The sequence below is a fragment of the Epinephelus fuscoguttatus genome, linkage group LG4 (assembly GCF_011397635.1).
Source record: "Epinephelus fuscoguttatus linkage group LG4, E.fuscoguttatus.final_Chr_v1".
In the NCBI taxonomy this organism is placed as follows: domain Eukaryota; kingdom Metazoa; phylum Chordata; class Actinopteri; order Perciformes; family Serranidae; genus Epinephelus; species Epinephelus fuscoguttatus.
Genome location: NC_064755.1, coordinates 29211584 through 29236787, shown reverse-complemented (window position 1 = coordinate 29236787; position 25204 = coordinate 29211584). Strand labels below are relative to the sequence as shown.

At 39.9% G+C, this 25204-nt stretch overlaps 1 protein-coding gene across 2 annotated transcripts; it reads right to left on the bottom strand.

The window, feature by feature from the left end:
- Positions 1–1286: 1286 nt before the first annotated feature.
- On the bottom strand, positions 1287–21578 carry LOC125887043 (tyrosine-protein kinase CSK-like). Of its 2 annotated transcripts, none has more exons than XM_049573534.1 (13): positions 21050–21578; positions 13482–13573; positions 11876–11989; positions 11584–11696; positions 8734–8953; positions 7669–7762; positions 7487–7552; positions 5463–5562; positions 5264–5354; positions 5108–5181; positions 4273–4468; positions 4074–4160; positions 1287–2376 (listed from the first exon to the last, which is right to left on the bottom strand). In XM_049573534.1, exons 2-13 carry the CDS (start codon positions 13494–13496, stop codon positions 2191–2193), a joined length of 1356 nt encoding a protein of 451 aa, XP_049429491.1. In that variant the 5' UTR covers positions 13497–13573; positions 21050–21578; the 3' UTR covers positions 1287–2190. The 2 variants fall into 2 exon arrangements, with proteins under 2 accessions (XP_049429491.1, XP_049429493.1); XM_049573536.1 differs by having other exon boundaries at positions 21427–21548.
- Between the last annotated feature and the right edge of the window lie 3626 nt (positions 21579–25204).

The following is a 25204-nucleotide window of genomic DNA, read 5'->3' as shown; positions in this document are numbered from 1 at the left end:
GGTGGGTCACGGGCCTATTCTGAATGGACCACAACTGACTTACAAACATGTCACAGCTGTGAAAAAACAAAACAAAACACCCTTACTTTATTTTTAAGAACAGTGAATTTCCAGCACAGAGTTTTTATTTTGAAGTACTGTTTCCTGCTGTAGAGTGAGTGACTAACAGACAGCTACTTAGCAGAGACAACAAACTAGCTCGATGACATGGCCAAACCCAAGTATGACGCTGAATGTATTAAACTGTGTGGACTTCAAACAAGATGAAAAAGATGTTATAGATGATATTGGATGCATCCAGGGAAATGTGCTGGGTATATGAGTATGTTTTCTGTTTCAGAACTGAGGTCACTATAACAGAGTAAAGATCATTTGGGTATAGAAAGGAAAGCAAACTATCTGTGGGTTCCCAAAATCAGTCTCCCAATCAATGTCTATGGAGCATCTCCAGTCCTCACACCCTCTGACATCACACATTTGAGACTTATTTCTTTTGTTTCTGGCCTTGAGAGAGAAGAGCTCATGTCCATGAATATTTATTTAACTTTCCTTGGCCATGGACATAACATATACTTAATTTAGGCTATGTTCCCATTTCATACAATTATTTTATTTTTTAATAAAATATCTTTGATGTTGTTGTTATTATTGTTTGTGTTTTATCTGTGTAATTTGTAACTGCGTTTTATACTTGCTGCTGCCTATCTTGGCCAGGTCTCCCTTGAAAAATCTCAATGGGATCTTCCTGGTTAAATAAAGGTTAAATTTCAAAAAATAAAAAATTCTGGTTTAATTTGATATTCATAAAATTAAATTTGCTGTTTATTTGAAAAAAAAAAGGAAAGTGATATAATCACTATCACACCTTTGTTATATAGGAAAGCTCATCCCTTGATGTCACTGTTGTCTTGTTTGTATACTTACTGCATTGGTACTGGTATATCAGTATTTTGACTAAATTCTTTTGTTTAAAAAAATAGAGAAACATTTGGTACTTATTAACTTTACTGAATTAATCTAATCGCTGTAAATATCTAGTTTCTTTGTGGAACAGTGATTTTTAAGCAAAACACAAACTCAAAATATCTATGGGGAAGTAGAAAGTAACAAAACCAAAAAAAGGAATAAATAAAAAGTATAAATATCTCCTCTTTTTTGACTCACATCACAGTACAAATTTATGACCAGGTTTAAATACAATTTACTACTTCCACATTAAACAGCAAATACTTCGAGTTTGACAAATGATAAAAAAAAAATTAAAAAAAAAAACTGTTGCAAAACAATTTTCAAAATATCTTATTTTTTATTGTTGAAAATGGCAACACAGTAATTGTATTAACATTCTGCTTTTTCTCATTACAAACAAAATCCAGATCCATTTGGTTTAATCCAAAGATTCCCAGAATAAGACACTTACTGACGTCGAATGGAATATTCTGTACACGGGAATGATGTCGACACGACTGAGCTGAATGATGTTATTATATCAGTAGTAAAGGTGACACTTGTCCAAACTTGCGGTTCCTTTTTTGATGTGCAGAGAGATGCAAACACATCTAACAATTACATAGCAATGAAAAAATAAAGCTGCATAATTATAGTTATTTTAACTTAGACCTTTTAACAAAATAATCCAACAGTCATGCACAAGGTGTACCTGGAAACTGTAAAAAAAAAAACAATACAGCGAGTGACAACGTATCAAAACTGTTTTCCTACTTTCAAATCGCCTCTTTAAACGAATACAATGGATTCAGTCAACTCATTCAAATTATGTTAAGGTCTACACGTTCATAAAATGTAATGATGCTACCGATAGGACCAAAATATCAACGTAAAGGACATAAAATATATTTAAAAAACAGGTGAAGGCACTGTGGCTCTGAGGCAGACTTATCGATATGACAGTTAATCATTCACTCTTGATAACTGAGCACAGAGAAAGCAACTGAGCCAGTAATGAAGAGTTACTGCAGACTGAACAACCTGAGGTTGACGGATGACGCTAAGACACATAAACGCTGACAGTTTCAGCGGTCCCTGGACAATGTGTGAAGCAAACTTTGTTGTGAACTTTGCAAAACAAAACAGTTTTCTGAAATCTATTTTTTCCTCCTAGGTTATGGTCCAAGTGGTCAAAATGAAGGAAGAGGAAAGTCACTCATTGTGTGTGTTCTTTCAGATGTCTCATTGTTTTTTTCCCATCCCATGGCTGATATGTTGTAGCCACTCCTTCAACATTTGAAAGCTTGGTCGAGCAGCAGGATCCAGGTTCCAGCACTGTTTCATGATGTTGTACACCACTTCAGGACAGCCGTCTGGACAGTCCATTTTGTATCCCTTCTCCACACGAGGCACAACGTCTTTTAATGGCTACAGAGTGGAAAAGAGCAAAGTTGATATGTGCATTACCTCAAAGAAAACCTTTTTAAATAGTGTATGTATTGCACATTATAATGTTATATATAAAAAAACAGATCCACAAGATCTGCACTGAGAGGGGACTGTGTAATCCCTTACAGATCCAGCTCCTTCAGCCAATCATGCTTTTCTGTCAGAGCTTCTAAAACATGGAAGGATCTCCCATCTGAGTTAATAAACTGTGACATCTATCACACCTTCAATCAAAGGCTACAGACCTGGTTTTTGGACAATCAGTACACTGCTTCCCTTAACACTGTCGTTGTTATTTCTGGCTTACATGCTGCTAACTTGCTTTACTTGCCCAGTGCAGGCAGCCAACTCTGCATGGCTATGTATACAATATCTATATTATTAACAGCTTGGCTAGCTTTCTGTCACATGGGCTGTGTGTTAGTGCATATGACCATACATAATGACTATTGTGTTTTATCTGTGTTTACTTTGTATTGCTGCTTTGCATGTCTAAATGTGATGCTAATCTGTGTGTTGCCGCTTTGTGTTGTTTACATGTCTGTTTATGTTAACATGCAATTTGTGGTTGTGCTATTGTATTGTACTGGTGCTCTGCTGTTGCTTGATGCTTTGCGTGGCTCCTGTTCTATCCTGACAGTTTCTAATTGCTGTAGTTAATGCTGTCTTTATGTCTCTATGCTGTCTTTGTCCTGTGAATTTTCATGCAAAATTTATCCTTCTGTTGGTTTCAAAACATCTTGCCAAAGGACTGCAGTTGAAAATTAGCCGGCTGGCTAACACTGGCACATTTACAGAAATGTTGATTAATGTGCGTTGTCCTTATAAATAAAATAAAATAAAAAAAATATATTGAAACTGTGCCCTCTAACATGATAAACTATATATTGTCTAATATTACTGCTAGGAAAGAGTCTCGACCAGGGATACTAGACCAGAGGCCAGTTAATAAACAAAATCAAATAAAAAAATCTACCTGTATATAATAAAAAATATTTTGTTTTCTATCCTTACTCATCTTTGCCAAGTGGCAAATTCAGTCACACCAGTCCTGCACAGGTCAGGTGTGCACAAGGAAGCTTCTTGGATTTGAGGGACATTCGGGGCTTAGTCTGGAGCTCTTAAGTCTACACTATTTTTAAAGTTGATTTTATTTTAAAATTGTAAATCATGTGGTAATTATTTTTAGCATTTATATATTTTTTTGTCTTTACTCTTTTATTGTAAATATGTATCTTTTATTGTGTTTTTAAATTGCCCTGGTGTATGAAATGTGCTATACAAACAAAGCTGCCTTGCCTCTGTCAAGGCCCCTTTTTTTATAAACAATTTTGATGCTTTTTTTTTTTTTTTTTTTAAATACAATCTAGCACCACAGTTACACTCAAAGTGAAAAAATTCCAGTGTTAATCAATTTATTTTCCTTGTGAATTAGAAAATGGTCAGCACGCCACCCAGCACCCTATCACTCGTCTAGACTATAAATACATTGCTGATTGATTAATCACTCTCTCAAATCAAAGCCCTAATTCCTCCTTAATATTTTCTGCATGCCTCTTTGTTTTGTGAGCACTTTGAGGTTTGTTTTTTTTTTAATAAATGAAAAGTGCTTTATAAATTAAAATTATTATTATTATTATTATTATTATTATTATTATTATTATTATCATACTTACAATTCTTGGATAAGGCACTCGACCAAATGAGTAAATCTCCCAAAGCAAAATACCGTAGCTCCAAACGTCAGATTTGGTGGAAAATTTCTATTGATTAAAAGAAAAACACACATGTAAGAGTTAACTTCAATCAGAGGGAGGCACACAGGGCAAATCACTCTACTCAACATGGTAGCACTCCTTGTAAACAACAGTGTACCTTTTCTCTGAGGGCCTCCGGGGACGTCCACTTCACAGGCAGCTTAGCTGTGTCCTGAGTGGAAGAGGCCTCCTTGGTCAGACCGAAGTCACTGACTTTGGCCTTGTTGTCTTCCGACACAAGAACGTTGCGCGCTGCTAGGTCTCGGTGCACAAAGTTATTGGCCTCCAGGTACGCCATGGCTTCACAGACATCTCTGTTACAAGAGTACAAGAAAACAGTTCAAGTTCAAAACCTGAGTGACTTTTTTTCTTTAAACCTTGGGATCAAAAACATGCAGGTCAAATTTCCAGATGATGCAACAAAATATGGACAATCATAACGGATACACTAAATAAACATGCTTTACTTTAACAACTGTGTTTCGCTCCTGTAATGTGTTTAAAGTGATAGACCTGACAAACAGGCTGACTGCATCTCAAACTTCATGAAACATTTGCATTTTTTGTCTTCTCTCGTTTACTTGTGCACTGCTGCCTTTCACAGTTCATAACCTTTACCCACTGTTAATATGTGGAGATACATGAAAACCAGACGTCATGCAGCTGTTCTTGTGGCCTATGTCACAGGCCCAGGTATCAACTGATATTTCCAAACTGATATTCCTAAAGACATTAAATGTAGGAGCTATATCAAATATATTAGCATAACCCATAAATATTTTTAGCTCTAAACAAGATCAAGAAAATGAAAATGCAGAAAAGCATTAACTAACTGCACACAATTCGGGGATCTGCTACTTAAACATTGCTCCACAGCTCCGATAGTGATCAGAAATTCCACAGTCAACCTTCATAATGTGTGATGATATAGATATTATTGCAGTCATACTCACAGTGCAAAATTAAGGAGAGCATCTCCGCCAAGTACTGTTCGGCCTCTGGAACGTAAGTAGTCAACCAAACAGCCCTGAAAACAAACAAACAAACATGTGACATCTTTATAACATCACTCTAAATGGTAACAAACTACCAGACAGTCTGCCACCCACCTTGGCCATGTACTCAGTAACTATAAACAGACTCCCGTTCTCCTCTACAATCACTCCAAGCAGCTGCACCAGGTTATCGTGCCGTAGTTGCCTGAGGAAACACACACAGGCATGTTATGTGGCTTACATGTTACTTGTGTATTCATGTGTCTATCGAAAAAATCCACAGTGATGAAATATATCATTATATTTTCCTTACGTCATGACAGAAGCCTCTGCAATAAAGGCCTGCGCTGTAGCATCATGTTTTATGCACTTCACAGCTACTTTAGTCCCTCTGTAGTCTCCCACCATGACATCTGGAATGATCACAAACAATAAAAATGATTTGTTAACTCACATTTATCAGTGTCTAGTTTCATTTACCTTTCTTCCTGATACAAAACCAACAGCACAAAAAACACAAAACCTTCACTTATAGCGAGGGCTGGCTCAGGCTTGTTTTCGACCAGCCCCCAGTTAAGCTGACATAGGCCTAGTCTGCTGGGGGACCTCCTATGATACACTGAGCACCTTCTCTCCTTCTAGCCCTCGCTCTGAGATTCTGGAAAGTTGGTTCTTCTTCATCTGCTAACACTCAAGTCCTATTACTGTGTAACGCTAACTTTGCTTTACGGCATGTCACTAAATCGGCTTCCTCTCCGGAGCCTTTGTACTGCACTGTCTCGCAGGTTCCCTCCCTCGAATCGCAGCTACGCCTGCCTCACAGCAAAGGGGTTCCTGGTTCAATCCCAGGACGGAGCCCCTCTGTGCAGAGTTTGCATGTTCTCCTCGTGTCACTAGGGTTCTCTCCGGGTACTCTGGCTTCCTCCCACAGTCCAAAGACATGCAGGTTAATTAGTGACTCTAAACTGTCCGTAGGTGTGAATGTGAGTGTGAATGGTTGTCTGTCTCTATGTGTCAGCTCTGCGATAGTCTGGCGACCTGTCCAGGGTGTAGGGTTGGGAACGATTAACCGATACGACCGGATATCCGGTTTGACAAGCGAGAGATATGGCTACGTCGGTAGCAGCCTCATCAATCGATACGAATCAGCCATGAGTCCTTAGATGAATCGATTGTAGAGTCATGGATTCGGGTATTGCGAGACTAGCAATCGGTTAACTGACTTTAACAGTTTGCATCTCGAAAACAACGTGAGAGCCAGCGGTATGCTCCGTAGCAGGCATTACTGACAATGATAATGGATGTAAACATCAGCGCCAGCTTGACCGGTGGAGATGAGGCACAGAAACTAATGCTGGTTGGATAAACCAGGGAGCAGCCGCAGAAGAAACTAAAGGCGAATCCTGCCGGTTGTGGGTTGAACGCGGGGTCACAGACACAGACAGAAATACGTATTCCTATCAAATATGGCGGCGCATGATAACGGCTTATTGATGTATTATAGAAAAGTGATTTATCTTTTTATAAATGACAGACAGAGTGTAGCAAATACAGAGAAATAGTGTGACATGCTGTCAGTGATAAGCTGCTAGTCATCACAGTCCATGATATCAACTAATAACAGGAGATGTCAGATTCTGCCCCTACATTGCATGTTATTATTTTATTCTGCTTTATGTTTATATTGTACAGCGTTATAATAAACTTTATTCCAGACTCAAGTCCATATAAGATACATACAAAAACACAGACAATACCATAAAAACAACACAACAAGTAGGTTTAAAAATTTTACTTAAAGTTCACTTCACTTAAAGTTTAAAACCTCTTCTCATTTTTATATTGATCTCATCCAACAAAATGATGTTCATTCAGCAAGTCTTTTTTTGGTCCATGTCTAAAAATAAATACATTTGACACGTGATTTTGTTGTTTGTCTTTTTGTTTTATTTTTGCCAGTGCCATACAGCAACAATGCTTGGGGATGTGGTCTTTTACAAATTTGAAAATACTGTAAGAATGTCACTTTTATAGAATTGGCTTCTTTATTTTATAATGTATGATTAATGTCTACATCAACAAATGTTAACCATAGAATCGTATCGAATCGTTCTGTATTAAAAATATATCGTTTTTGAATCGTATCGTAACCCGTGTATCTAGATACGTATCAAATCATCTATCACAGAGAGATTCCCAACCCTACCAGGGTGTACCCCGCCTCTCGCCCAATGTCAGCTGGGATGGGCTCCAGCCCCTCGCGACCCTCAAGAGGATAAGCGGTTACAAAAATGTATGTATGTATGTATGATGCAGTTTAAACTTGAAGCTACTTGCCTCCAAACTCTCCTTTTCCAATCACCTGCTGCAGCTTGAGATCTTTTCTGTTCATCGACCAACCACCTGTTGGTCATTTAAAAAGGAAACAACATGCAGCTGAAACACTCTTCTCATACAGAAAAAAAGGCTACAATGGTGCTGATGCATAAAATGTAAAGGACTGAAAAACTGAAACTCACTCCTGGAAAACTCATCCTGAGCAGCCACCGTCCCCTCCTCCACCTTTGGCTTTATTAGTCTGGTGCACAGGCCGTCTGCATCTTTGGTGTAGTGCTACAAACAAAGCAAATAAAAGAATAAATAACAAGTAAGAAACACCAGCATTACACCACTTTCATGAGGTTGCTCACTGCATATAGCCTTACTAAAGCAAAGAACACTTTACCAGAAAACAGGAACACACTAGAATCACATTTCACTGATCAAATTATTGTGTCAGATACCCTCCATCAGGACAAAATCCAGTTTTCTTTGAAGGACAAACTTAATTTCTTGCTGGATTATATATCAGACATACAGTATATTGCTTTTCTGGACCAAGTCCATACATACTCAGATGATAAGTCTCACTCTTTTTCAAACATCTCGTAGAGGATCTCAGTTGATTTAATCTGAGTACTTTTCTCTGTCAGCTTGCACACCATGTTAACTGTTTATTCAATATGTGCTTTATGCAAAATTCAAGCATGCAAGTGAACCACCTTTCTGAACACTTACAGAGTTTCAATAAAAAGATACATGAGACAAAAAGCACCACAGCTTACAAGCAATACAACTCAGCTGACAGTGCTTCAGAACGACCAATAGAGGGCTGTATAGTGAAATCAGCAAAAGATATAATGGATGACTGAAAAGGTTTCCAGTTAAATAGGTCACATTAAAATTTCCAATACTACTTTAAAAATGCCCACACTGCTATATTTTAGTCTGCAGAATAAATAGTATGTTGCTGTTTAAAGTAAACATCCAACACAGGAAAATGATTCATTTTGAGAGTAAAAGGTTTTGGTATATTTTTGAGGTTAGAACTTTGCACCTCAGCACACTGCTCACTCTTCCTCTTTGACACTTCCTGTTCATTATTTGTTCCAGGAACTGTATGTGGTCTAGCACAAAGACGCGGGGGCTCTTAAACAGGAAAATACAAGAAACATACAGTAGACGAAAGCCCTATATAGAAGCAAGCAGTGCTGGCCCAACACCTTGTTTTATTTATAAAACAGAAACTTATTTTAAAGTCTAACCTCAACCAGCTGCATGAGGTTTTCAAAGAACCCCTCTTCATCGATCGTGAGCTTGCCGTTGTGGTAGATGATGCGGTAGTGCTCCACCTTGCCATCGCAGCTCACACACAGGGTGTAGTCGCCGGGGAAGTTGGTGCTCTCTCGCACCAAGAACAGGCCTGTCTCAGGGGGGTACAGCAACCGCTCTGCCTGTTCCCGCGTTATCTTCCCGTGAAACCATCTGAGAGCAGAGGAACCAGAGAGGTAACAAAATTAAAAAAGTCCAGCACAACTCTGTCACCAACCATCTCATAACACTTTAAAATGTAGCACTGAAACACACTAGCATCATTTCTACAGACTTTTTCTGTTTGCATCGATCAGTACAAAGCATATTATAGGTACACTTAGATGTGAGGTTATCGGGCACAGACATGTTAAACTACTGCAGTCTAAATAAAACAGTCCTGCAATAAATCCTCTTATCATGAACTTTATAATGTTCAGTTTAAACTGTTAGAGCAGTGTTGGTTCTATTTAATAGTCATCTGTGGCAGCTACACTTGTAGTGCTCTCGAATTATACCTCATTACACTTATAATGAAAAATGTTTCTAATATTTTGGCCACCCTATTTATGTCAATGAGGGTAGATTAAATATTAGAAACACCACTCAGTATAGTTACGCAGCACAATACTGTTCAACAACACTGCAAACCACAGCCTCTACAATGAGCATGAAGCTGTACTTATTTTTACAAAGTACACCCTCTGTCAGCATCGACTGGACACCTCTAACTGTTTTAAGAGCTACTAACCAGACCAACATCAGTGTGTAAAAGCAGTTAAGGCAGAATCTTAATTGCAGCTGGTTACAAAGCAAACACTGTCAGGATCCATTTTGGTCCTGTGCTGCAGATTATCTTCCATTAGGCTGACAAATGTTCGTCTTTTCTTGTGTAACGTACTCCATAGTTTTATTATTATCCTCAAATTGGCCCTCAATGCAAATAAAGCAAATGTTCTGGAGATAACAAAAGTATAGATTACGGTCATTTGCATATCAACTGTGACTGTGCTCTATTATTGAGAGGGTCACAGAGTGTACGGTGAATTCATTTGCATATGGCTCCATGAGAAAGTTACATTCAAATATCTCCCAGAGACGCTCATTGGAAAGCTGAGAAAAAGGCTCCACCAAAACAGCAAGAGCTTCAGCCTGAGTTACAGAAAGAGGATTGTTGAAGCAGTTTTCTGTATTACAGGGGTTTAATATTTCATACATCATTAAACCTCCACTCAGAGGCCCTGAAATCCCCTTTACCGTTCTACTCCCACATTCATTTGCAACATATACCATGAGAACAGCGCAAAAGTGAGAACCAAATTATTCTCTGCTTCCTGCCCAGACAGTACAGATGAAAATTAGCTTATAGCAAACTCTGATAAAGCTCAGTAGCTGTGCACTGTCCCTGTTAAATAAATAAAATAAATAAAGAAATATGTGGATGACAATATACTTAATGAGAAACATATTTAAATTTATCAAAAAACATATTTTTAAGGTAGTAACGGCGCTTCAGCCCCATTTTGGCCCCAAATTATTCAGTGTGTTCACTACTAACTCTTCTGGTTGTTGATTACTAACTCTGGATTGGTTGAGTGTTCACTAATACCCAGCTGGCACTCAGAAGAGCTCATCAAGAGTTTTCATTTGACATATATATATAACTTATTTTTGTCCAAAATGTCACTTACAGCCCTCTGGTTCTCACCCCTCAAGTGTGACTGTTCTTGTAACATTACTTTTCAGTGCAACTGTGAACAAGGGGTTGCTGTACAACAGTGATTGTACAGTGCTCAGTCACACTGTCCTGTATATAAATAGAGAGTTATATGTCGATAAACAAACAAACACACACTAAGATTTGGGGTTATTCATTCATCAGTCATTCATTTTCTGTAAACGCTTCTGTGAATCCTATTGAGGGCCGCAGGGGGGCTGGAGCCTATCCCAGCTGACAATGGGTGAGAGGCCGGGTACACATGAGACAGGTTACCAGACTATCACAGAGCTCACACATAGAGGCAGACAACCATTCACGCTCACTTTCACACCTACGGGCAATTCAGAGTCATCTAAACTGCATGTCTTTGCATTGTGGGAGGAAGCCGGAGTACCTGGAGAAAACCCACACTGACACAGGAAGAACAACGATGCTAACCACTGCTACACCGTGCCAGGTTAATGGTGGGTAAATTACACTGAGAGTAGCTCAAGAATGGCTGTTGTGTCTTCTCAGTGGCTATATTTTGTCACATTATATTTCATAATAATTTTCTTTGTGTGTTTTTTTTCCACTGGTGGTTGTCGTCTAGGGAGTTTGTCTTCATGCAGTCATTTCAGACAACATTTTGTGATCAAGGATTCTATAAATAAACCTGTCATTCACACACATGCGCACACAATGAAAGGCGTCATGTGGACAAAAGGGAAGATTTTTCAGATTACTTCAGTCTGAGATTGAAAAGAAACAACAGGAAACTACGCTGAGTTCAAGCAAAGCTGAGCTGGAAACAGACACAAGTGCACTGCAATTACAACACAGCCCGTGCCAGTGTGGTCTCCATTCACATAACTACAGCGTCACTGCCACGACAAATAGCCCATACGCCTTCAGCAACCACACTGCCATAGGAAGAGGGCAAAGCCCAGCTATTTTAGCCATCACTGCAGACGCCAAACACAAAGCTGGTGTGGTGGCAACTTTTGAGATGCAGACAGCAGATACAGAGACCTTATCCTGTTTGCTTTTGAAAATGAAAGACTGCATCATGGATTCAATAAACCACAATACGCTGTGTACTTACGGCATTAAACTCAGCTTGCCTCCAGATTTCACACCTTCTCTTTTCTGAACATAGTTGGCCGGAATCGTCCCCTCACGACCTGCAGAGTTTTTAGCTTTGTACCAGTTTGGATCCTGAAGGTGTCAGAAATGGTTAAAATGAATAATGTGGAGTAGGTAACATAACCACAAAGCCATTCCACATTTTCATATCTACAGACAATAAGTGTCTTTGTCTATTAAACATATTTGACGAGAACTCAGCAGTGAAATTCTATATTTACAGGAACATAAGTGAGGCCATGAAACCTTACCTTTGTGACAATAATAATAGTCAACACGTCTCCTTTGTTGAAGGGCAGGTCCTGTTCTGATGTGCCTTTGAAGTTGTACCTGGCCACACACTCTGTGCCCTGCGGCCATGGAGTCTACGGGAACACGAACAGATCACTAATTAGCAGAGAAATGTCTCACAAATTACTCAACAGACATGTCTCGTTGTGTGTCTGAGTTTTGACATGCACCAATGTTTATATTCTGGAGGTGTATCTCAGGGCCATGAGCAGGTAAAAAGGGGAAAGCTTTCTGGGACTATATTCATCCTAAATAAATAAGCACTGATAACCAAACTTTATTTTTTGACAGAGACAGTAAGTTTTGCGTCGAAAGTAAAGATAAAATAAAGAAAGAAAAAAAATATTTTATTTTATTTTATTTTTGCAATTTGGTGTGTTTTTCAGTGATAATCCTAAAAAAATTTCTTCATGGTACTTTTTAAGTTGTTGTTTTTTGTTGTTTTTTTTAAACGCTGACAGTTTTTTGTTTTTAATTTACAACTTTCTGTCACTGTTTTGGTGTAGAGGGGAGGAGCTGAAGGGGAGGAGTAAAGAACATATAATTGGAGGGAACTTCCCTCTTCTGGGCCCACCCACAGCCCACTACAAGCTCCGAAGCCCTGCAGCACCGCACTTTAAGCCTACAGAAATGTCTTCCATGAGTTCACCTGAAGATCCCGAACAGCAAGTATTTCAAGTTAAGTCTGTTTTTCTCTGTTTAACATAGAACCAGACTGGTTAAACTTAACTTTTAAGTGATGCTATGCTGGTCTGGAAGAGGTCCACTGGAACAAGCACTAAGGTTAGCTAACATCAGTTTAAAAAAACAACACTTAAAAAAACAAAAAACAAAAAAAAAAACGAAAACCCGAAGTAAAAAACATTATAATAAAAATAATAAAATCATTTTTAATGCCTGTGTTTTATTTTGCTATGATTTTTTTTTTCAGTCCTTTCACATGCCAAATTTTATTTTCAATGCCAAAAACTGTCACCATCCTATCGCCACAGGCTAGCCACATGACCTGAGAAATGCATTTATGTATAGTTTTGGGTAGGGCCCATCATGGATGTATAAAGAGACTTGGATACAGCGTCAGAGGCGGAGCTAATTCATTCCTTTGAAAGTTGCTCAGTGGCACATGAAGCCAAAAAATGTCAGCTTTCCTGGTGAAAAAATTACCCCCATCTTTCACATCCATGGGCCCTTAGAGCAGGCACACTAGAGACTTAAGACAATTTATGGATTAGCGCCTTGCTAACCTGAATGGAGATTAAAATGATTTAATCATGCAGCTCTTCAAGACTTTCAAAATGTTACTGAGCCGAATACATCAAATCCAAATAGTGAAATGAGTCATTTCACGGGGTTGTGATAATCAATAAAATTATCCACTGATTCACAGACATCTCTTTCACAATGTGAGTCTATGGGAAAGTCACAGCACAGCCTCACGTGATGGTCCTGGAAGTTGTAATTCTAGTTTGGCATCTATGTCAGATTGGCCTCAAAGCTCGCAGCTGTTCCTGCCAGCATGAGGCCCATTGACAGGTCATTTCTATGAGCACGCCTGGCGTATCTTACCTGGACCTCTGTCATGGTGAGGTGGTTCAGTCCTCTCACAGGTGACGTGCTGCTACCATCAGAGCTGGTAAACACACACACTCATGCAGTACCTAAGAAGGGAAACAGAATTTAGTCAGAAACCGCCCCTGCTTCGAAGATATTCGCTTAACCACAAAATTAATTTTCAGGTAGACGGTGAATCAGAGTTTTTTTTCTCTGAAGGCGCACAGGTTGATTCATAGTAAACTCTTCAGCCATTATCAGAATGCACCATAGTAGAGTCACATCAGACAGTGTCAGTAAAAATAACTCACTGATGCAGAAAGCAGAACTAACAAGTCTTGTTTTTTTAAATCACACTTTCACAACTGAGGCAGAATGTTTCCATGACGCAGGATAACAGTGTGTACATAAAGAGCAGGCTTCACCGTGTTGAAGGATCATAACTCAGAAACATACTGAACGTTTATTTTGGAATAAAATTCCAGCTGATGAATGCAAGGCATAAAACTAGATCTACTTTGTATTCCATATGCTAACCCGGTTCATTTTGACCAAACATGGACACGCACTGGTTAAAGCCCAAATGACTGGGCCTGGTAGGAATCAAGATAGCTCTCTTCAACGCTGGAATGCAAACTTGTGGTGAGATCTGACCAGGCCCAAGGGACTCATCCAGCCCAGCGTTTCTTTACGTCAATAAAACAGCCACTGCGACTCTAACCTTAGGCCTGAGTCACCCAGGGCCAGCGTTTCCATGATACATGCACAACAAATCAGAGCAGAGGTATCATAATGAAATGATGATCTGTGGATTAAGTAATGCTCAACACCCCCCTCCCCTCAATCCTCTCCCAAAACCCCACTTCCTCTCTTCCTGTATCAGTTCCCAGCATGCAGAAGTGGCCGGGTTCAATGGCCAGAGCTCAGGGAAAATCCTGGCTCTGATAGATCTGACATTTTACATGAGGTCACATCCTGTGCCATGTCCATTACTATGCAATCTTATTTCCTGTATGAGAGCCCGGATTTAGATTACTCCAATATTAGGGTGGGGTTCTTCCTAACATGAACAGATATCACTCCCTGAGCTCTTATTTTTTAAAATTATGTTACTTCCATTGAAACACAATCTGGCATGTCTTCACACATATGAATAAATGACCAGCCTCACAGACACCAAATGTGAGACTGTCGGCTCTCAAGAGTTCCAGAGAGGACTGTCATCACTCTGTATGATGAGGATGTGGCGGATGTCGTCCCCTATGGAGAACTGCAGCTGTCTATCTGGACACATTTCCCACGCCCATAAGCCCAGCAACCCAGGAAGGACACCCCCATTTTGCATCTGCTCATTCCAGCCCATCTCTGCGTTACACTTTGACATTTCACACTGTGCAGAAGGTCATAACAGGAAAGGAAGTGAAAAAATCTACAGCCATGTTAGTGGCTCTTTGAGACTGTAATACTCATAATAAGGAAAGCCAAACCAATCTCACCAGGTGACCCCTCATCACAGGTTTAACGCCTGTAAGCCGTGAGCAGCTCAAACGAAGTGATTTTCCTCTCTCAAATTGTTTTGTTAAAATAGTTTCGGAGGCGCGTACGGCTAAAAGTATCCAGTATTTCACACAGTTTCAACCATCAGCTCACACAGACACTGAGCCGTACCTGCACAGACAGGTGGCTAACTAATTAGCTCTTTCTGGCAGCTGGGCTAGTTTGGTCGTTAGCTAGCTCCTGAGCTAACTGAGCACAATGGATCTTTTCGATGATATGTTTGATATGTTTATGATATGTTTGTTTTTTTTAAATTCTCTTCTGTCCCATTAACTGTCTCTCAAATGTATCTTGCGACCCCGTATGGATATCCCGACCCCCAGTTTGGAAACATGGTGCTAGATAAAAACCAGTGGTGGAAACCAACTAAATACATTTACTCAAGTACTGTGCTTAAGTACAAAGTTATTTGTGCTTTCCTTGATTTTAATTTTAAATGGACTTTGTAATTGAACATGCATTTCTATAGCGCCTTTCTAGTCTTCGGACTTTTATGCTATTTTATACTTTGTACTCCACTACATTTACTTGGTAACTGTAGTTACTTGTTACTTTGCAGATTAAGATTTGAAATACCCACTATGAGAATATAAAATACAATGTGTTGACGTACAGTAAATGAAACCACCCAATAGTAGTAAAATTATCTGTACAGCAGACGGCTACAACATTAAAAACACAGCTTCATGTTACCATGGTTGGGTTACGAGACAATGGGCCCCTGGGCACAGATATGCAAAAGGCCCCACCGCTTCTGCAATACAGGAGCAGCACACAAAGACTTCGTGATGGTGTTTACATCTGTGCGGTTCTTTTGTATCTCTTTGACTTTATTTTGGTTGTTTTTATGTCACTGTGGTCTTTTTGTGTCTCTTTGGGGTCATTTTGAGTCTCGATCTGATCAGAACGTGTTAATTTGACATTTTGCAGGTGAAGGCCAGGTAGGCTCCTTAACACTTTGGGCCCGCTCCCATTTGGCCCGTTCAGTAATCCATCCTTGCACGTTACTGCATCAATGATAATAATCTAACAGTATCATACAGTATAAAATAATCTAAGTGACTACTTTTAATTGTATGCTTTAAGTAGGTTGTCTTGATAATACTTTTACTTGTAACTGAGTATTCTTTAATTGTGGTACTTGCAACACTTCTTCCACAATGGACAAAAAGTGAGGGGATCACCAAAGTTGAACAAAGACCATGAATGTCTGCACCAAATAACATGGTATTCCATCCAGCAGTTGTCGAGACATTTCACTCTGAATCAAAGATGTCAACCTGCTGGTGGTGTTGGAGGTTAAGTGAGGGGATTACCAAAGTCAGAGGGATTCATTCTCTGGGGACCATAAATGTCTGTTCAACATGTCATGCCATTCCATCCACTATTTTAAAGTCTGGACCAAACCAACAATGCTGTTACTTGAGTCATGCTGCTAAACATGGCCAAAAACTCATCTGACGTAGGTCAGAAATCAGTTCCTCTGACTCTAATCTCAGAATGAGTTGTAACATGAAGAAGGAAATCATCCTTATGATGCTCTGACAATAGAATTTGTTAATTGCAACAGAATCTGTCTGGGCAGAGCCCTCGGTGAAGGAGCAAAGTGATCTCACCAAGTGAGGAATGGATCAGTGGGGCCGAGGCCGACACACAACAGCACTTTTAAATTCCTCTCTTTCGGGACAGTGAATGCATCTCAGCAGCAGGTCACCAGCAGCTGACTGAATGGGACAGAACTCAGTCTGTCATGGTGTCACATTGCCATTTCCAAAGAGCTCTACATGGAAACACAGCTTGCTCTTTTCAGGAAGCAGACAAGGCCGTCATTGTGAGTCGATCGAGTTTCTACTGACCCCTGGGCTTCTACTGACCCCTGTCTCACTGAGAAGTCCATCACTGTCAGTCTGTCCAGTGAGTAGCTTTAGGGGCAGCAATGCTTCAGTCCTGCAGGTCTGGAGATGTGAAGCGTACTTCATATTTTACTCAGCGAGTACAACTTGTGTCTGCTGCTCTGCTATTATCATGGAAATTCTCTTCTAAACTCCACCAGCAATGAACCTCATAAAAATCGAACAACAGCGACTGCAGTCAGTGAATTAGAACATACGATTGAGAAATATTGTCTGCTGGAGGAGAAGTGATGCATCACATACAGTAAGGTACTGAAAGCAACAGGAAACCAGTAAACTCAGTGACAGACTGAATGTGAATGAAGTCAGGAAGGAGCACAAAGAGCACAAACTTGCTCCAAATTTAACAAAGCAACTAACACAGCGAGGTGTCCTATCTCTTCAAACAAAGCACACATCGCTATTGTAGCCCAATTTGTTATATTTTTGGCATCTACAACAATCCTATTGTTCAAACTAAACCGGTTGGTCAACATTTGACATGTCTCGTGCTAGTCAGCCGTAGCCTAAACTGCAAAAATCAGTGGCAGTCTGACTGCACGAAGCAAGACAGGACAGGAATGTAGAAATATCTCCTTTGGTCGTGTTTAAATCTGCCACTCCCTCGTCTATCTGCAGCAGTGGAAATGCTGATCATGCTAGGTGTTGCAAAAGCTGCTGTGACACAGTGAAAGGAGGACGGCTGGAGGGCCTGTAGACAGATGTGCACATTTTTCTACTCAAAAACAGTATCATGTGCTGGTCTTTGAAAAGTTAGAGAATTACAAGGCAACCTTCAAATAAATAGTTAAGGGTAGTAACAAAGTATATTTACTCATGTTCTGTATTTAAGGGAAATTTTGAGATACTTTTACTTGACTTAGTATTTCCATACTTTACACTACATTTCAGAGGGAAATATCGTACTACACACTCCACTACATTTATCTCACAGTTAGAATTACTAGTCACATTTCAGATTAACAGTTTACATAAAAACCTATTTTAAAAATGTATGAAATAAAAGCCTTGTTAAAGATTAAATCACTGACTCCAGTTTGATTTGGCCTATGACCCCTTACAAAGGAGTAGTGTCTACTTGAGGCTCCTCGTCACAATTCAGACATCTTTGACTTGTTTGCAGTTCTACCAAAGAGACATTTCGCCGCTAAACATCTCAGATGGCACCTCCCTGCAAATATGTAAATGTTTTTGTGGTTGTATGACTGAACAATGCTGTTAGGGTGAAAAAAAAGAAAAATATGTATATAAAGTATGATTGTTTTTTATGGACATGCTTTCCAATAATAAAAAATTGATTAAAAAAAACAACCAATCATCTCAGATGGCTTCATTTAAATATGTGTTTAAGGAAAAAAAAGAAGAGATTTTCAACTAACGATGCAGAGTGATCACACAAAACAAACCAGAGTGCTCTGAAATAAAAATGTTGGGCACAGCGCATACATTTTCCCCTCACTGGGAACAACTGAAAAAGACCCTGGCCCTGATTGAAAAGTGCTATGTGGACGCAGGTCCTTAGTTTATAATCACCTGAAACTAAGAGTCGTTATGTTTTTGTTACCTTAGAATGAGCCATTTATATCTACATGTACATATGTGGCAGGTCCTCTCCCATGGAGTCCGCCATGTTGTTTCTACAGCAGCCCAGACCAGACAAACCAAACACTGGCTCTAGCAACTGTAGTTCTCCTACATGCTTGGTACTCACAAGAAGTTTCAGCTACACAACCTGGCCACCTGATGCCACTAAATCCTACATACTGGACCTTTAATCTAGCTCCACCTTGATCAGTTGCAGCAGTAAAATGCTGCTTACACACTGCTCCATCAGTACAACAATCTACTACAACATGTAATAATACAGTGGGTCCCAACTGGTCCACCACGGGGTCCAGATTTCTCCTTCGTCATTTGTTCAGGGGCCACACAGTTTAATATATTCAGGATCATACTCGTGTTTAGCCTCGTCAAGCTAGTTTGCTGTCTCTGTCAAGAAGCTGTCCATTATACACTCTCTCCACATCAGAAAACAGCACTTCAAAATAAAGGTGCTGTGTTAGAAATTCACTGTACTTAAAAATAAAGCGTATTTTCCACAAAGTTGACACGTTTGCGGGTCACTTGCGGTCCTTTCAGAATGGACCCGCAGCCCACCAGTTGGAAACCACTGTAAAAGTATATATTGGTCAAAGGGGCCATTTATTTATGGAATGAGCACTTTAACTTTTGATACTTTAAAGTGTGTTTTGCTGATACTTCTTTGCTGAATGCAGGACTCTATTGTTCCATTAATTTACTGGTACTTAATTAAAAGATCTGAATACTTCTTCCCCTACAAGATACCCTTTAGGAAGAATGTCACAGTGAGCATCATGTCTGTGTTAATGGCTGTATGCTCCTGCATCCCTCTTCTATGCGCAGCCGGGAGCCTGTGAAATCTGCCCCTCATCCTGACCCTCCAACCTCAGGATGCTCTGCGACTGCTTTGATGCTGCTGCCTTGTTATCATCACCGTTGCAGCAGCAGGGTGCAGGGCCAAGTGCTTTGAGAAGGAAACAATGATTTCTGTCCATATTCCCTGAGCTTTTATCTGGCACAAATACAAACCAGCACACCGAGTGGTGAGACATGTACAGAAGGAGCACATGCCAACAGTTCACCCAGCTGGGTCTGACAGCCTGCAGATGTTCTTGGGGAACCTCAGAGGATGAAATTACCTCTGCCTCCGGGACAACAGCTGGACTGTGGTTCAGCAGCGCTGCTCACTGAAGCAACTGTCTGCAGGATACAAGACAGGAAGTACAAGTCCAGTGGTGCAGCACAAGCCGTCATTGTATCAATTTGATGGCAGTTAGTTTTGCCTGTGAGATGCTGTCATGCAAGGCATGAACGCAAATGACAGTGAAATAGCATCCTGTTTATCATAAATAAACACAAAACTTGGCCCTGACAAACAAGGCCGTCTTCAGAGTAACAGGAAGAGGAAAATCAAGGACTGTCAGTCAGGGGGAAATCCCTCTTATTTTAGCATCCAGGCATTACAGTTAACTTTGCATTTTACTCCGCTCCAAAGTTCAAACAACACAATAGAAGTGTTGGCAGTTGTGACACTTTGGGTAGGTAATGATTTTCCAAACTAAACACATCAAAAAACACCATGTAAGGCAAAGCAGCTATGTGTGAGCGGTGGATGGACACTTCCGTGCTGAGGTGCTGTGCACGCCATGCAGTGCAATGCTGCTCTGCTGATGCAGCCATGCATGACACATTACAGGGTAGCAGAGTTTGCTTTGCTGTGGTTTCATGAGCTTTTTTTTCACCAGCTTCATCTTTCTTTACAGTTACACTCGAAAATAAGAGTCCTCTATGGAAGAGGCTCTACACCAGCACCAGAATGGCTTCAGTCTTTTCAGAAGCTGCCTCAGCCGGAGGGGCATCACCCCGAACAGACCCAAGGGGACCTCAGTTCCTCTCTCTGACAAATACTGGCTCCATTCAACTTTTTTCTGTTTGGCACTTGCCTTTAGTGCATTGGCGGCTTGGCCAAATCTTTGATGAGAGAATAGCAAACTGAGAGGCATTACCATTTCCCCTCTGCAAATCACACATTCCTGCAAGTGTTGCACAAAGTCAGTAACAGTTTCAAAAACTGTCAAAGATCATAGGTTATATGACAGATCTGATGCACCATCTTGAGTCAGCTATCATCTTTATAAATACTATCTGCCATGATGTGACAGCAATTTGGAGAGCCGCATGATGCGCCCCAGAAAGGCAGAGGAAGTGGCAGAAGTTTGAAGGAGGATGTTAATAAGGCCACATCTACCATGAAATACATAGCTATTAATGAAGCCTGTTTTTGTTCCACTGTAAAAGCACTTTGAGCTGCACTTATTACATAAAAGGAAGTAAAGATAAACACATTATGTTCTCGCCTCAGGCTGCTAACATTTCTGAAAAACTCAGATCAGGGCTGTCACTCACTGACTGAACACAAAGTGTACAAGCTGACAGGCCCACAGGTTGGCTCTGTTTTAGAAATGTGTGCCAAAACATAACAGCCCTTCTGCATCTACAAGCCACGGCTCCACTCACATGTAAAAGTCTTACCTGTTTGCAGGCAGAAACTCAAAAGTTTAAAGCAATAACAGGTGAGCCAGCTGCTGTCCAAGGTCTTATTTCATCCGAGCGACGGCAGACAAATTCCCATTCACGAAATAAATAACCGACAGTTGATGTCGAAGCGCAAAAGACACATCAAGTCCCGATGAGGAAGTGAAATCTGCCTCAGGTTACCCGAAACTTCAGCAGTCCAAACGTATCTCAACAAACCCAGCTGAGTGTTGTCGGTGCGTTCCCTGTCAACATAATTTGGAAAACTCGCTTTATGTTATGAAAAAATAACTTTTCTACACTTATCTCAGCAGTCTGGGCGCTTCTTCTGCTGGAAATATTAAAATAAGTGACAATAAACGCGATAACTTAACTGATTATAAGCTGCAGCGATGAAATAAAAGCGATTCAATCTAATTTGACACGACTTCTGTCTGCCACACTCCTTTTCCCCGTCAGAAACATTCAAGTTTTTTTTTGCCCCACCTTGATTTTGCAGTGCACATGCGCGTTAATGAGAAACTAGTCTGGCTAAAAATGGATCACTGCATCAATTTCAGTCAAGATAGTGGAGCAATTTGATCGTCTGTGTTTACAGAAACCCACAAACATGTAGCAACGGTGAAAGTTGTTTTTAATAGTTTCAGTCTGCAGACATGACACAAGAGGACTGCACAGTATCTATGCACAAGAACTGACAGTGAACTTCGCTCCCACAAGGAAACTGTTCTGTCTAGACACAAAAACCTCCCACTGGCTTTTTAATGCGATTCTTTTTCTGAACTGCAAACTAATCTCGCATAGATGTGAGACTTTGTAAACGTATTTCATAAATCTCAAAAAGGACAACCTGCGTTTAAACACTTTAAGAGCAAACAGGCGCTTCTCCTGTCAGGAGCCAGATCACCTCGTGGTTTCTGACTGTTCACATTTCACAGAAAAGTAACACTTAAGTTTGAGGAAACAGTACATAAAGCTGCCATTACAAAAGAATAAGGAAGAGCCACCAACCGTGTGGTTTAATGGCCCCCTGGTGGCCACAGAGAAGAAAAAAAAACCGTCATCACATTCAGTTAAATGCTGGCTGATGTTTGCAAAGCCAGACTTGTCTGAACAGATGTGACACAACACATCAGGCCTGAGGAATGTTGGAGAAAGGACAAAAACCTTTGTGCATGAAAGTCATTTTCACTGCATCAGTGTGTGAACCCTGTGCAGGCTGATGTGCACAGAGAACAAAACAACAGATATAAGTGGGTATTTTTTACCCCCCTCCCCTGGGAGGTTAACAAGTTAAATGTGTGGACTTTAGACCACACCATAAACCATATCTCAGATGACAACATTTGTAACTTCTGCAGCTGCTTCAATCCAGCTTCTTCTGAACTATATTGACCTCAGTGATACAAGACTGAAAAGACTACTCCACCTCCCCAGTGATCATTTGTATATACTCACCTTGTGTTTCACTGAATTCGTAAAGAAAAGGTTTTTCTCGCATGCCTCTGATGAACGAAGAATCCAAAAACTGAGAAATTTCTTAATGAATTGAAATGAAAGGTGGAAACGTTTTTTTTTTTTTTAAATTTGGCATATCTTTGTACCATAATCCAAGTGTCATTTACATAGTTGAATGTTCAGTACTTCCCAAACAGACAGCCCTTTCTGACAGGGAATTGTACAACAAGGAAAACCTATCCACGCTCCCTTCAAAGCAAGACTTCATTAACAAAAACAGTAATTGTATCTTGCTGAACACAGTAGCTGCTGGTCTACCACTGCCTCGATCACTTAGTTTGTTTGCGTTACTGTGTGGCAACACTAACAACTAACAAACACATCAGGCCGGAGGAATGTTGGAGAAAGGACTAAACCTTTGTGCATGAAAGTGAAAGGCGCAGTTTCTATCAGTAGTTTGTAAGTGTTGTGTCACTTTGGTGACTCTGAACTAAAACTTTAAAACACCAAAGCCACACAATTACACAAACACACTAACTGATCGAGACAGCGGTAGACCAGCAGCTACTGTGTTCAGTAATGAACAATTAGTATTTTATCTTTGGAGTCTGGCCTTCAAGAGAGCATACAGGAGTTTCACTTTTAGTTCAGTTCCCTGTTGGAAAGGGCAGTCTGTTAAAGGAAGTACTCAGCATATGACTGGATATATATAAGACTTGGATTATACTGCACAAGTTGTGTGAGAGTTTGCAAACTGATGTTTTGATATAGCTTTGCTGTTGTTTAACATTGTCGCCTATCCATCAAAATATTTCTCCATTTTTTGGATTCTTCGTTCACGGTGGAGGCATGTGAGAAACTGTTTTCTTGACGAATTAAACGTAACACAGGGTAACTGATATACAAATGGTCATTTCGAGGTTAAAGTATACCTTTAAGGACATGTTGATATCCAGAACGAGCATGTCCAGTAAAGAGAATGTAACACAACTGCCTCAAAACAATGTGAACTTGTTAAAGAACAAGCAAAGAATTTGACTTTCATTGTCAAAAAGATCTGGCACAGGGAGGCCTTGACAGAGGCGTCCAAGAGCAGCATAAAACAAGCAGCTTTCCTTGAAATAGATTTCACAGTCTATGCTTTTCATGGTAAATACCACTGATGATTGAGTATATAACAGGCTTACTCCGCAGAATCAGGAGGGGGAGTTCCTGGGAAAAAAAAAAAAGAAAAAAAAAAAAAGAACCCAATCTAACTGGTTCAAAGAGGGCACTCATTGCAGAACGTTGCATCATTGTTAGTGACCGGGTTAAGATGATTCACCCAGAAATGCATTCGAATCCTGAATGTACAGAGCATTTATACTTTGGAGAATGCTACTTGTTTTGTCAGCCAACACAACTTTGATTAGGGAAAAAAACTGTTGACATTCAAGGACAATACCACTATTTATTACAAATCCAATTAACCATCTGCAAACCATGCTGCTATGTTTTAGAAATTTAGATGTGATTTGTCCATCAAGCATTCATTAGCTTCTATTCATTTCCAGTCTACAAGGACTCTCTTGAAACTTTAGTCTATCACAAACAAGTACGCATTCATTTTTGTTAGAGTAATGCTGTGCAGACTTTTGAAATCTGCAATTAAACTACATTACCACACAAGAATAATTTAGTCACCGCAGTGTTTGCTGTGATGGATTTGAACCATAACAGAGCTCTAAAATTATGATAATTTTTTTATACTCTTATAATTGGAAACCAATATAAAAAATATATTTAAAAATGAAATTGTAGTCTGCATTTTAAAAAGAACAGAACTTGAGAACACATGTGATACACATGATGTATAGTTAAGGAACTAAAACTTACATACTTAAGGTGTGGTCCTTTAACAGATACAACAGAGAGGCAAAGTGAAGCCGCAACTTCCAAGTTCTGTTCCAGAGAAAATGTCATTTAACATCTTACTGACATTTGTTACCACTCTGATAACTAAAAATCTAGCTTTGGAACAGTCTTTCTCACATCACAAGTTTAGACCACAGACTGCAAGTATGGACATAACTCCCATGAAGGGAAGCAAAAACATCTTGCTCGCCCCCTGGTGGCTGGCTGCTGTACACGTCATAAACACCACCTCCTCTACGTTAGCGAATGGGACATGAGCCGAACTAAAAATTGTACATATCAAATAAGTATTTCCGAAGATGGATTCTTTCATTTAAACCTAGTTCTTATCGCGCTCATTTAAGTTAAGGTGTTCGGTTTTTTCTCATTAGTTTGGTTTTAATTAGTTATTGCGACATCATTATTGACAGTTGCGACTGACTCACAGTTGAGTCAGTCGGGTGTATGGGTGGGCCCCCGATAATGCAACTCCACTTCCTGATCATTACTGCGCAGACTGTGGCTCCAAATGACTTCAGCAGCACATTCAGGATATTTGGGCTTCATTTCTGTACAGTCAGAGGAAGCATAAACAAGTCGTCCATCTTTATTACAGTCTACGTTTTAGTTTTTTGAAAAACAATGTCATTAAAAAAATTTTTGCGATGTTTATAAGAGTCTGTAACGAACACAGTTTCTTTAATTAAAGCCCTGTATATTTTTATGGATGTGGACAACAACCAAGTTACAATGACAGAAGTAATCACGCTTGTTTTTTCATAGGAAGTGTATCTTCTTTTC